The sequence below is a fragment of the Anser cygnoides genome, chromosome 1, assembly GCF_040182565.1.
Source record: "Anser cygnoides isolate HZ-2024a breed goose chromosome 1, Taihu_goose_T2T_genome, whole genome shotgun sequence".
Classification (NCBI taxonomy): domain Eukaryota; kingdom Metazoa; phylum Chordata; class Aves; order Anseriformes; family Anatidae; genus Anser; species Anser cygnoides.
The window spans coordinates 205,826,240-205,840,975 of NC_089873.1; the positions used below are offsets into that span (position 1 = coordinate 205,826,240).

At 38.4% G+C, this 14,736-nt stretch overlaps 2 protein-coding genes across 17 annotated transcripts in view; one reads left to right on the forward strand and one right to left on the reverse strand.

Annotated features, from left to right (window-relative positions):
- The window catches only part of DLG2 (discs large MAGUK scaffold protein 2), a 1,043,894-nt gene that overhangs the window by 1,017,309 nt on the left and 11,849 nt on the right, over positions 1 to 14,736 (reverse strand). For all 16 annotated transcript variants that reach the window (XR_010828657.1, XR_010828656.1, XM_048080922.2 and 13 more), the window contains one exon: positions 9,903 to 10,034. Coding sequence is in view for 14 of the 16 variants with exons in the window: in XM_048080922.2 (XP_047936879.1) it covers positions 9,903 to 10,034 (132 nt within the window). In the remaining 2 variants the exon portion in view is untranslated. The remainder of the gene's footprint in view (positions 1 to 9,902; positions 10,035 to 14,736) is intronic.
- Positions 1 to 14,736, forward strand: part of LOC106039878 (transmembrane protein 126A) — a 308,882-nt gene that overhangs the window by 274,961 nt on the left and 19,185 nt on the right. The window lies entirely within an intron of this gene.

Below are 14,736 nucleotides of genomic sequence, written 5' to 3' on the forward strand. Positions count from 1 at the left end.
AAGATGGAGTTGGGGTCAGATACATGACGAGCTGCAAAAACCCTTAGGTGGTGATAGGTCAGATCACAAACATCTCCATAGGCTTCTAAAATAAACAGATATTTTTCCTTCTAATTCTCAGGATTTCAGTACCACGTCCATAGCACAGAAATACCATAACCTCATCACAGTAACTAATGATGGGCTAGCAATGGAATAAATGCTGGCTCACGAGCCGAGCACTACCTCTTCTGCACACTTAACAGAGCAGGATTTTTGAAGGAAAAGAGTCTGAGGTGAAAATGATGAGAAATATCACACTGTACATATGGGAACTGAACTAAGTTCACAGACACTACCTTAGTTACAGTGCTGCCCAACCTGTGATTACAGCCCTAATTCAGTTATTTTCACACTGTTTTTACATACCACATCATTCCTGTGTAGCATAACATAATAATTAGTATTATAATAACTATATTCCATTTCTAATGCCTGAGATTTTATGCAATAAAATATGCTTTAATCAACTACGTCAGCAGAAATTCAAAACCACACACCTATGATGACAAAACAGAGGCAGGAAAGAACTATTCAGACTTCTCTGAGCAGATTTCAGAGTCGTCTTGGAGGCAGATCATGCTGACAGCCCAAACACAGCCGCAGAATATGGACCCCTCCATGCCAGAATAAACATGAAGAACACGTTTTGAAGTATTTCTTATAAAGACATGTTTTAAAACCCACCAGATCTCCAAAGTACAGAACCATACCTGGGATAACTATAGTAAAAGTTTGAGATAAATATGAAACAGAAACATTTATATATATATATGTATATGTATCTCTATTTAAGTATTAAATAACTAGATATATACATAAGAATATATGTCCATATACGATTAACTAGTTTATTTCCATGCATCTTACTGTTGAGTTCCCCATCCCAATTGCACTTGAATGACCTAACTCAGAGTTTTTCACCGACTTCTGTGACAGGGGAAGCACCTCACTGACAAGGGTAAGAAAAGCAGAGCCTTGAAATTCCCAAAAGTCACAGGGGTGGCACCAAGCAACAAACTGGCCTCATTTGCAACACCTTTGAAAGCTGTGACGTGTACAACTCTCAAAGGCTGAAATGTTTCTGTGGTTTCAAAATTACCATGCTGCTTCTTAAGAAGTTACTTTCACTAAAGGAGAATCACATCACAGACTAACCTAAAATGACTTCACAGACCAAAACATTAGAGAGGGAGAATGGCTCTGCTGACAAAAATAAACATTAGGATTGCTGATGGAACTGTCTGCTCCAGATTATTTTCTTCCATTTTATTAGTAGATGTACAAACTACAATAGCAAGATATAAATCCAGTCTTTATTTAACACACACAAAAAAAACAATAATGATAATCTCATTGTCCCTTTATATTCCCTCAGCTTGTAAAAGAACACATTATTCAAAATAAAACCAGATTATCTAAATGCATCTCTAAATAATTTATCTCTAGTTCTCATCACAAACCAATAATAAAAGGCTATCCCTATTTAATGCAAAGAAAAAGACAAGCTTCATGCTGGGACAGCAGCCATACAACGACAGCTGCTGCAACTGCATTTTATTAATTCCAATTTACACAGAATCCATATGGCCAAGACACTCAAAAAAAAAAAAAAAACACTACAGGAACAAAAACAGCTTTTATTCTTTGCTAGATATTGAAAACTAACAAGCTCAATAATTACCACATTGCTCATATTAAAGACTCGTCTTAAAAATGGTTTATTTTGAATGCACGGCTTTTGCATTTCAAATGAGGAAAGTCCACAAAGCTCCCGAATTCCTCGTCTGAGGTGGAAATGCTATCACTCGTTGGCTACAAGGCAGCAAAATACGAGCAGAGGGTTGCATTAGGATTACAAGTGATTATGTATTACCTAGGTTGTAACAGTGCTGTAATCGGTTTCTTCTTGTATGCAGATAGGCCGAGAGTCAAAAGACAGAGCTGGGCTGGGATGCTGAATTTTTCAGAGTCCATCAGCATTCATACCCAGAGGTTTTGTTCAATTCATTAAGGAAAAAGTCAGCAGCAAGGATGAGATCCCAATGAAAATTCCCACAAATTTAAGATGTTGTACTTTTGAGTTCAGGTCTTTCATGGTAATTCACGACCGTTTAGTAATTAAAGTCTTTCAAGCAAAAAACTGACTTGGGGTACCCACACAAGATTTCCCAACTCTTCCCACACGCATCTTCACACAAAGAAAATAACCAAACAGCTTTTAATATTAAGAACTTGTCATGGGAGCTTCTCCCAGGGCTCCCCATGTCTCCAGGCTGGCTAGCCAGACCAGTGCCCTGGCTCTGCTTGTTCCTTGTACGACGCCACTGCAACACCCAGCAGGTCCCACAGGCAAAAACAATTCTGAGGTTTGTGCAAATGCAGAAATATTTACAGAAGGCTAAAACAGCTCAAGTTGGAAGGGACCTTCAAAGATGACAATCACCGAATATCCCAAGTTGGAAGGGACCCACAAGGACCACCGAGTCCAACTCCTAATAGAGGACATCACCTAGCCCTGCAGAGCCTGATAATATTCAAAGACCTTAACAGCTATAACAGACTAGCCAATTTATTTCAGGGGTATCCAAGCGATCAACACGTCCAAGTTGGTGTGGGCAAAGGGAGCCTCGAAGAAAGAACCGAGCACCCTGTTCAATCACATCAGCTCCCTCTTCACAGACATAGCTCAGAGACTCGATAACATTTCAGACCTCAGGTAAAACTCCAGTCTCTGGATATTTCAGCCTGATTTCCTTATAGTAACGTGACATCTGTCTGTCTTTTCCTTCATGCGCATCTGTCTGCCAGCTCTCACCAACTAACTGTGAATGCTCTGCCCAATGTCAATGCAGCTCGGCAGAAGTGAAGAAGCCCCAGCTCCCCCAAAGGCTCTGCAGGTACCATGGGCTGGGGAGAGCCAGAAGAGTTGGAGACAAATAAAGATATTTCAGGGGAAATTTCACTGCTATGGGATGAAAAATAGCAGTGGGACAAAATGCATAGGAAAGCAGGTACAATAGATCTACCATTTTTTGGAATAAACAATTTACCATTTTTTGGAATAAACAATTTACTCTATGCGACCTGACTTTCACTGGGAAGATGCGAGGGTTAGCCTCACCAGCTGGCTGAGGTCCAGCCCCCAGCTCGTCGAAAAAGATCAGACAGCTTCAAATTATCCCGAAGATCTAGCACTGCTACCTCTAGTTCTTTTGAGAGAAAGCACAAATTTGCTTACTAAGAGAATTGGACTTGACGAATAAAAGCAGCTGCAGCTGTCTTCAGGCAAAACAAAAGCTGCCCTTGAATTTAAATTTCAGTTCTGCTGTAATTTATGCTGCAACAAAGAAAGATGCCGGTTTGGGAAAGTAGGACTTTGTGAGGAGTAATAACAGGCTTCCCCATTGTCAGAGATGTCATTCGAGCGCTTCTCAAATGTGACAGAGCACTGAAGGGTTTTTGCACGTATTTTTTGCTTTTTGACATTTGTAACAGTCTGAAGGGGTTTCAATATTTTCAGATATTGGCTACAGAAGAATCTTCATTTCTATGTGGCTATAGAAGAATCTTTATTTCTCAACCAGGAAAGGTCTGAATATAAATCTCTGGAAGGATCTCTCCAATGGCACAATCTGAGGCAGACGAAGTCAATGAGAGTTTTTCTGTTGACTTACTGAATGCTGGATTCAGGCCCTTGGAAAGAGAATTGCCTAATGTCCCTGGGCCAGATGCGGGCTTGGCTGTACTGGATTAACTCCTCTGGAATTCAGCGTTATTACACGAGGCAAAATAGCTTGACATGACCAGAAACCAGCTCACTGAGATTAAGTCTCAAGAACAATAACGTGAGATCAGTGACCTTACGTTCAAGAGCAGTGTAAGTAGTTAAACACGCTGAACACATAAGTGGGGTAAAAACACCTATAGAGAGCAAGCCTGGCAAGTAGGAATAGATAACACTCAGTTATTCTTTCCTATTGAAAAGTCTCCCAGTGCAGCAATTCATTTAATACCTTTTATATCCCTGAAGAACTGACACGGCAGTAAGTGCTGAGATGGTTCTTTCTGCAGAATGAGAACGGTTGGTACAAGCAAGGGGTTTACAAAGCTGATCTTCCTCATTTTGATACCCTCAACTCAGTTGTATCGGCAGCCTCATGCAATTTGGTGTTGCCCAGTTTTCCGTTGTCCCATGAATGTCAGATCTCACACTGAAGGGAAAAATACAATTTCTGGTCTCGGTGGTTGTCGAAAAAGGCCTGAAAGTGACTGCAGTGTTTCTTAAAGACAGATGATAGAAGCAAATGGTAACAACAATTTTATCAACTATTTATGTTCCTTTTATGCAAATCTCATAGAGCTTTTAACACGGGAGACCAGCGCTACCACGTATGACCAGCACTGGATTTTTGAGGTGTTGCATTATCCCAACTTCTCCCCTGGCTTCTATTATCTTCCTTTCTTTCTTTACTTCTCCAGCCCACACGGCATGTCTCCTGCTCTTCTCATAATTTATCTTCCTGCTCACACATCTCTTCCCCCCTCCTGACCCATCTCCTTCCCTCTAGTCTCACATTTCCTTCTGTCACTATTTAAACAGTTTCTCCTAAAATTGGACGTGCCTAAACAAATTCCTTATTGTTCCATTCTTCCTCTCTCTATATGGCCAACAGTATAGTTATTCTTCTCAGCACGAAAGCCAAAAAATGGGGGGAATTTTTTAATCATTACTCTTTAACTGACATGCACGGCTACATCTACTGAAATCTTCCTCATTTTTCATTCTTAGCGATTTTCCTTTTATGTCAGGGGCATGTTTCAACATCCCAACCTTACTTCTATGACAGGTTCCTCTCTGGATTCATTCAGATCTAAACTATCCTGAAGTTTAAACATTTTCCATTGAAAGACTTTTAATTGTCACTGACTCCTTGTAGACATACCCTCACATAAGCATTATAATTACAGCTCCACAGTTCCACATACTCAGAAGTGTCTTTAAGTCTTCAGTGAAACATTTCTGCAGAAAGGTCCTTGCTTGAGGCTCCCTCTCCATTGTTCTGTCCAGAATTTTGATCATATTTTACATGGGTTTCAGACAAAAGAGACCTAATGGATCCCTCCTATCTGCATGTGCACATCTGTATCCGTATGCATCTTCCTGACATTGCCAAATTTTTGTAATACTGAGCATGAAAAGAAGTATTTTTATCAAGAGGAGAAGTTTCCCTGGTGAGTTACACTTATCAGGTAACCCACAGAGAAGAGAGCTCAAGGAAATGCCCTACGTGCAGGGGGAGTTTCAGCCAGAGCCCACAAATTCTTAGCCACCAAAGTCAATCAAACTAGGACAAAGCCATAAGAAACCAAGCTCCTGACCTGCTTCATGCTCCCTGTACTAAATGTTTCCATTTGTCAATGGCAATTGTCCTTTTTAATCGATATATATTTTACTGGTTTTAAAACACCAGAAAATAATTAAAGCAGTGGGGACTTGCTTAGGCTCTCCTAAAGCGTTAAATGGCTATATTCCAGGTCTTTATATACCCTATCTGTCCTGTAACACAGACGATCACAAGACAGAGATTCTCGGAAGTTTGGATACCAATCCAACAGTGTTGAGTTACACTGCCACTTAATTTACACAAAGTTTTTATAGAAAAATAATATGTTAACACAGAAGAAAAACCTGACTTCCTTTATGACCTGGTTTAAAAGACATGGTGGCTCTTTTAAAACGGATTGTTATAACAGGGCTTATTTAAAAGTGAGCTGAATGAGGCAAGCAGTCTAAAAAACCCCTCTTACTAAAACCATAAAATTATATCCTAAATCTCTAAATACAGGCTGTGTCACAAATGACCAGTGAATTATGTAATCCTTACAGTAGTGTTTACTACAGCAACTTTTAAGGCGGGCGGTTTTATAACATCCACATTATTCTGCAGAAATGGTACAATGCTATTAAAAAAAAAAAAAAACATGATGCAGATTGTAGTTGAAAATTTGCCAATTTAAAATTCAGGCAAAGTTATGCAAGCATGAGAAAAAAAGATAAGACATGGTTTAAAAGTCCTCAGGAAATACATCATCCTCTACAGATTGGGTTTATCCGAATTTTAGAAAAACCTATAGAGATTAGTTTTTACCTAATACTGCATAAGATGATTACAGCTATTTGTGGCACTTTAATTCCTGCTAGAAACAAAATGATGTTTTATAGAGATGCATCTACCAAAAAAAATAAATAAATAAACAACCCTCTGACATAAACCTCTTTCATCCATTCTCATTCCACAGAACAGCTTTCTAAGCTGTAAAACGATGCACTTTTCTTAATGAAATGAAGACTAGGCAAATATATAGCAGAGGTTTTTAGAACTAGATTGTACTAAACTGGGTTCTTCATAAAGAACTGAATGGAAAAAAAAGATGTTTGGTAGTTTTGAAATGTCCAGATGACTATTATTATTCTCTTTCATAGTTCTCCTTTTTTATCTCTACACGATGACTCCAAGATGTCCCATTATGAGATAATCCTAACAAATGAAATGCTCAGATTTCTGCAGGTTTCATTTTCTTTTCCTTGTAGGGTTACTTCTGAAAATATAAATACATCAGAACAACGTGTGCTACAACTTGAGAGCTTCCCATTAATTTAATGTTGTGTAGCTATGGATGCCCCTACAAAAAGCAAAAATCCTTTCGAGCTCATAATAACAACCAAACTGTAACTCCCCCTCTCGCCGTGCATAGAAGGGTTGGTACAATCTTTTTGGTGAAAATAATTTGGAATTGACTTAAGAGTAATGTCAGTATCTAAATAGGAGCTCTTCCCTTTCCACACTCCTTCTGAAGAGCTTTTCCTCCTCCCTCCTCTCAGAAACTGAGGGCTGGATTTTCAAAGAGTTGTGTTTGGGCCACTTGAGTATAATGGGACTCTAGAGACTACAGCTCCACGTCGCTTTGAAAATGTGCCTCTTGGCAACCAACTCAGCTGTAATCGAACACAGCAACTCTAGCAAGAAGTCTAGCAACAAGAACAGCCTGAAGGGAAAAAGGAGATGTTTTTGAACACAAATTAAAATGTAAAAGGACAATGCATCAATAATCCTTTTGTAAATCACAGACATTTTACTTCCATATCTGTAGTCACTTCATCCATGTGTAGACTGTGCTTATGAAAAATATCAGGTCCTCATTTTTCTCATGTTACTTGTAAATTCAGTAGTCAATATTCATGAAACACAATGAGGATAAGAAAAAATCAAGGGTCCAAGTTCAAACATGGCCGGTTGAATCAAACCACACAAGCACAAATTTGTGAACAAAAGGAACTAGACAACACTTAAACTTTGGTGCTCAGATTTGAACAGTACCTCTTATTACATTTATTGTTTTTTATTGGTTCTTTAATACTCAACGTAAAGACATCCTATAGATCTTTAAAGCATTTTGGAAGCTAACTAGAGTTGAACACAGATGTAAAGGACAGTGGTGGATACAATAGCTGAATTTATTCATAAGGGACTCAAATTCTATTGAAGCTGTAGGATCTACAACAACTGAATTTGGTACTTAAAATAACATTAACTTTACACCTGGTAGGAATGAAAACGTAGGCATCCAGGTTAACAATTCTGTTCAGAAACCACATTTTGTGTTAGCAGTTACACCCTAAATACTCAAAAGGTTGATCAGTTCTCAATAAAAACAGATGTTTGACAGTTGTAGATGAGATCAAGTTTTGGAAAGTGTTGAAAACTCAGACTCTGAAAAGTACATCTAAGTAGGCACTCAAAAGTGGACACTTTCAAGACTTACACATTCTGTAAATACAAAAAACAAAGGTACTTTAGCAGTACAGAACTTAAAATGAGATGGAGAGTTCTGCCTTCAGCATTTCTTTGGATGGTCTGATTGATAGGTGAATGGAAGAAACTATGATGGGAAGCTAAAACAGATGTCATGGAAGTGGAGCTTTTTGAAATAATGATTATGCAAGAACCTTACTATTGATTGTGTAATAAAATCATCCTCAACAGTTACAATATTGATGAGAGGTCACTGTTTTGTATTATTCCAGAATCTAGACCAACCAAATAGCAAACCAAATGTAATAATGTGAGAATTTGAACATGCCTGGCAATTCCCAAATCTCTTTTATATAATGAAGCATTTGAGGACAAGGAAAAGACACCCAAAGTCCTACAAATTAAAATACTATCTAACGTCACACCATTGTATTCCTCAATCTGTAACTGTGGCAATCAAATGATTTTCTTTGTTCTTTGGACTCAACCTTAATGTAGCTATAATCACCTTCTCATTTCTGGCATATGTAATACATCAAAAAATATTGCAGTGTAGCCACACACAAAGCACATATGTTGTTAGAACACTTTGAAGGATTACTTCAAAGTACTGCAGAAGTAGATGTACAGATAACGATGCTTCTGAGACTTGTGTATCTCTTCAATACATACTTTTATATTCGCAGTTATCTTCATGAAAATAACAGAAACTTCCCATCTTTTTTTCGTTCTTCTGTTCAGATGTATTTATTACTATTTGGTAAATACTGTTTAGGTACAAACGTAGTAACTTTTTTAAAATAATAAATAACAATTAAAATTATGTAGGCTTTATGAAATAAAGCTAATGACTTTAAAGAAGCCAAGGAAAAATACAAGTAAAATAGTATCAACATTAATTATTTTGCAGGAAATGTTAGAGACAGGTAAATACATTTTTCATAAATGCTACAGAAGTTACTGAAACTCTTCACAGATCTCCCTCGTCTTCACAGTAATAGTGTTGTATTCATGTACTTCTACTTTTATGATGTATAACCAAAATTTTTCCCTAACTACTACTGATTGTAGCTCTGCAATGAGCACAATTGTCAATCTGGCTTTAAACAACCATAACCGGAGGGAACATGTGGTTCCACTGCCATTGTTTGTGTTAAGAAATGCTCCTTTCAGATTAATTCTCCACAAAATTTACAGATGTTTGTGAAGGAATGAAAAACTAAGGGGCCAAAGCACTGTCAGCAAGAGGGCAGAGAGAGGTAGAGCAAGTGTGGCGCTCACTTATTTTCACCACATCCCAGGACTGGCAGCACAAGCACTGCGTGGTACTAGGGACAATAGAGATGCTACAGCCACATCAGGAAGTTCATGACGTTGAAAACATTTTATGTATAATAACTCAGAAAAGTTATTTTACATAAAGCTCCAACATATCAAGTGCTCCGTTTTGACAAATGCTGTCATTTACATGGACCTCCATGTACGTGGAAGAAAGACTGAGTGATGAACCAGCACTATGTGAACACTGCAACGTCACATGGATGGGACCATTTGGCCAGTTTTACTGTGTGCCTGTGCATTTTTCTTGACTAATTTCTGAGTTTCTTTGGCTGACATCTTCCATAAAACATAATGCAAAAGACACAAAGATTTTAGATGATAAAATCTAGAAAAGATGAAAATCAGCGAAACTTTGGTCATTCACCTGTGTGGAGATTCAGCTTCACCTTCAACTTTGCATAGTTATATCCTACTCTGGTTCAACAGTTTCCATTAAACACCAGGAAAGCAGCAAGGTTTAGGAATAATGATTCGATGCCCTATCTTGCATGAGTTTTTTGTTACACTTTCCTTTACTATAAATAAGCAAATACCTTTGAAATATTAGGACAATGAGTTTCTTCACAGAGAACCAAGAAGGATCATCTCAACATGCTGTTGCATTGTAAATACAAATTAAATAGTGCACAGTAAGAGGAAAGTTACAAGGTCTGACCTAGGTCTGGCCTTCAAAGGCATACAAAGGCATTAAATATTAGTACCTACCTAGAAGTGCCTGAAACAAGCTGCTCTTAAAGATGCCCATCACTTTTCTGATGGCTTTTTTCAGTTGTTGCTCTTCTGGCTTCCTCAGTTTTTTACAATATTCTTCCAGCAGCACTAGAGCTCGGTCAGTATCTAAAAATGAACAAGTACAAAACCAGTTTTTATTGACTCGGGAAAGTATTTAAATGCCCAAAGACTGCCCCCACATTTCTAAAGGCATTTGTTCACACATGTAGGAACATTCACACCAAATGGTGTTGCATTCTCTCGTAAGGTGCATGCCCTGAGCCTTAAAATTCAGGCAATATGGAGAGACTGACCCATCGCCAAAACAGGAAGAATACTGCATATCTGAGAACCATGCAAAAGGAAAATGATCTTTTGAATAACATTTACAACAAGTGTTAAGCTTTCATTTATCCAAAACCAGCTGGAAGCTATGGGTTTTGAACCAAATTACAATTTGCAGAAGCTACAAAATTATAGGCAATAACCATTATGGATATCTGTGCAGGAAAACTGGCCTTAAAATATATTCAGAGAAGACATGAAAGTCTTTGCTTGGCATCTGAAGCACTCAATTCTCTGTTCTCTGAATAGCAAATGTGTATCTGAAAGGCAGGTGTCCAAGAGGGTTCTTTTATTTTTGTTCCCTCGCTACACAGAATTGCTATCTACCTCTTTGCTGAAAATGAGACTTTGATAGCAGACTTGCATTCATGAGTTGGCTCAAATGGAGCAATCCAGCCTTCTGCAAGAGGCCAGGAAAACAGAGCTCCCTTTCTCCTGCTGCTATTGTCTTTGTATAGTCATTTGCTGAGAACATGAGTGACATATAAAATCATATGAAATCCAAATATCGTCATTTGATATAAATAAATGTACAAGAAAATGGAGAATCAGACTTAACCTTTCCTTCTCCCATCCTAAGTAGAAATGTCCATATACGTACCTATGACACTGAGATGTCTGCACATGCCTTTGTAATTATATTACCACCAAGTTGCAATAAGATTCCCAAGCAGTAAAAAAAAAAATCCAGATTAATAATTATAATGAGACAAGTGGCTCACTCTAAATTTCTTACAGTGGAGTTCAATATAATCTTATTTATAGGACAGGTGCAGACTCTTCAGCTAGATTAAATGCAACAAAGTTCTGTCAAAATGCTTGGAAAGGTAAACCAGACTGCTTTTATCAGTGTTTTTTCTAAATCTCTGAAAGCAAACTTATTTTTCTCTATATAAAAATTGATTGTCTTTGTTCAACCAAGGATCTTGAACATGATCTATGCAGTGTGGGCCCTGCGGTGCGACAATTAAATGACACAGTATGGGAAAAGACACAACTTGCATTCAGCTGATAACATTCTTAAATGATGAAAGGAGAAACATTTAATCAATGGTTGATGTTTAAGAAGACGTAATTTATTTTCACTCTCCTCATATCACAAGGGAAATAAGGGTTAGATGTTTGCCTGGCTTTAGTGTGAAGCACTCAGGGACCTTAGGACCCACTTAAAATGCACAGAGAGAAATCAGCTCATTTAAAGGCCAGTTCTGAATACTGGGGCTAGGTTCCCACTGTGAACCACCCTCAAAAATTGTTTTTTTTCCCACTGACTGTGATAAATGAGGGCGCTCAGCTCTCCTAAGGGTCAAGCAAGCCGTTTTTGCACGACTGGTTTCTCCTCGGCAGTAGGGTGATGCACCATGAACAGCTCTTGCCAGGCTGGAGCTTTTGGGGTGGAGGAAGCAACACCCACAAAGTTATTCATAAACAAAGCAGCTGCAAGAAGCAGAAAGCAAAAATACTTTTTAACAATCGGTTCCGCCAAACCAGACCAACCCACTGCTGTATTCCCAACCAGTTGCTGGGGACATGTAACTACCTCTATGCATGAGCTCAGCTTTTTTTGCCTTGAAAACCCCAGTAACATTATACCTTTCACAGAGCTCATAACAGTGCATCTGGCCTCCTTGTGATGCCTCTGATTTTGTCTACATACAAGTTCTGGCTCCCCACTGCTAAACAATTAGTTAATAGCTTAGGATCTTCTTCCACTCCTGCTGCCTCAGTCACCTGGGGCACAGTGCTGACGTCCCCTCCTTCATTCACCATTCCTTCCCCAAAGTGTACAGCTCTGATCTAAAACAAACAAACAAAAGCTACAAAAAAGTAGCGTCCTTCTGGAAGGCTGAATAGAGTTTTTATTTTCAACAAAATTATTACTTTGCAATTCATCAGGATGAAAAAAGCCTACTCCTGGTGGACCCCAAAACAGTCCCAAACCCTACGAACCGAGCAACCAGTAACAGAGCACAGCTCTGGTGCTAACTCCAAATCCTGGCTAAATTCCAGCTCAAGGAATTACCTTCCTGCCTAGTTTTCCTTTATAGCTTTCATAACTCAATAACATGGCATGTCGGAAGAACACCAAGCACGCCCTCCAAGATGACGACGACCTTCAGCTCCCAGTTACACCCGAAGCAGGTGAGGACGGCCAGTACTTTCCTCCTCTTTGGACTGACAGCTGTGGAGCGTAAATCAGAGCCGACTGCCCGCACTGCAGCACACCAGTTAAATAAGAACAATATTCCTTGCCACGCTGATTAAACAAACGTTTCAGAAGCAGAATGCCCCCACGTTCTTCTCTTCCAGGTTTTCATGGAGGACCTGATCGCTGTATGTATGGGATGACGATATCCACTGGAGCACACGGGCAATTTTTAGCAGCCAAAATAAGTCTAAGTGTATCATAAATACAACCAAGAAATCTCTATTCCATGGTGCCACAATGTTTCAGTGCTTATACCAAATCCACACTCATTCAAACAAGACCTCAAACCTTTTCAACAGGCATTTACCATTCCAAGTTGTGTTGATCCCAACTAGGTCCTTTGTCTGCTAACAAAAGACCACTGAAAAATAAATATTAACTCTTCTTGATGAAATCTGATGGACATAGCTCTGTTTCTTCTTGCTGTTTCTTTGCATATTATATTTTTAAATTAACACATTCATCTGAAATGTTAAGGAAAGCTAAGCGTAGCATTGCATGGAGTCCAGTTACACCGACCTTGACTCATACAGCTGAACCTATTGCTTTAGAGAGGCCCCTTGGACAAGAACCACTCAGATGATACCATCCTGCAGAAACTCACATATATCCTAGGCAGTATAACTGCATAGCTGTTTTCTTTAAACAAATCATACTCAAAACATCTTAATAAAATAATAAGAAAAAAATCTTTAAGGATACAAGGGGATTTATGGTCCTACAATATCTTGTCCAAGACAGTATTAAATTAAGCTAACAATTTTTCAATTTATTATTCCATAATTTTTTTAACCGGTTCACAAATGTTTGAGGTTTATGTTACTGATCAGGAATAAGCAATTGCTACAGTGAATCAGAGAGATATGTGACACTGGCAGAAAACTGTAGATCAGTAACTTTGCTTATTGGATTTCTTTGGAAAACTGTTTTCTCCCTCAAAAAATCTAGAGTTTTATCACATTAATATATATATATATATATATAATTTGTCTTTTACAGAATGAGTATCAATTTAATATAAGCTATTGATTTATATAAAAATCAAAAAAGGAAAATCCTTTCCTTGGAGTTAGATGAGATCATTAGAGATTAATCCACTCTTTATAGTATCCACACTTTATAAACACATTTTCATGGATGTCAATTTTTAAAGCTCCGTAAGCAGGCAATCATACTATAGGGCTGAAACATCTGCTGGGCCAATGCTTATACATCTGATGAAAAATAAAAATGGACGGGAAAGGGAAAGGGAAAGGGAAAGGGAAAGGGAAAGGGAAAGGGAAAGGGAAAGGGAAAGGGAAAGGGAAAGGGAAAGGGAAAGGGAAAGGGAAAGGGAAAGGGAAAGGGAAAGGGAAAGGGAAAGGGAAAGGGAAGAGAATAAATAAAGCATGGGTAATATAAAGCAAGTTACATGTGAATGAAGCATAGCTTCAACATAACTTACAGAGAAAAACAAGTTTTCCAGCAATACTGTCAACAAGAACTGAAGCCATACATACAAACAGGTATGGAGTGAGGTGTACCATACATCTGGAGATGAGCTTCTCACCAATAGAAAATTGTTTCTTAAAGCATTGCCCTTAATATGTAAGCCAATATGAAAGACTAAATGTCATAATTACATAGATTTAAAAGCAAGGAAGGAAATTCTGTAATTAATTTTCTTAATCATTTACTTTGATATTACAATGCAGAAATCAATTCTACCTCAGCTACGTCTCAGGGTCCATATCTGGGATCTGGCTGTCACTTACAATACCAACCAGTACCTGAAAGCAGCAGGATTTCCTTGCCCTCCTGGTTTATTTCAGGGTCTTTACCTGCTCCTTGTTATTTGCAATTTCATTTCAGAATCACTGACAGTCCATATAGGCAAGGAGCTACTGAAAAATTTGAGCTTCAGTTTGTTCTCTAAAAGCGTAACAGGTGAGCACTCAGGTTTTGGACAAATTAGTTTGTTCGGGTGACTGAAATCTTAATGGAGTTTAGTACACCAAAACTGAGTTCCAAAACTGTGGGAACCTCTACAACTACAGGAAACAGCTTTCCTAAATATCTCCCGGATGTTATTCAACCATTTATCCTTTCGATGAACTAAACAGACTGGGTCTGAAGACAGTTTAGGAATATCTATGATTTTCAATGATTAAATTGGAAAAGATTTGACTAACAAGATCAATTGAAACTACGTGGGAAAGATAAAACTGATTTGAAACCAGTCGCTGAGCTCCATCCTCAGAATGGCTCAAACCAGAGAATGCTGAATGGTGAGGA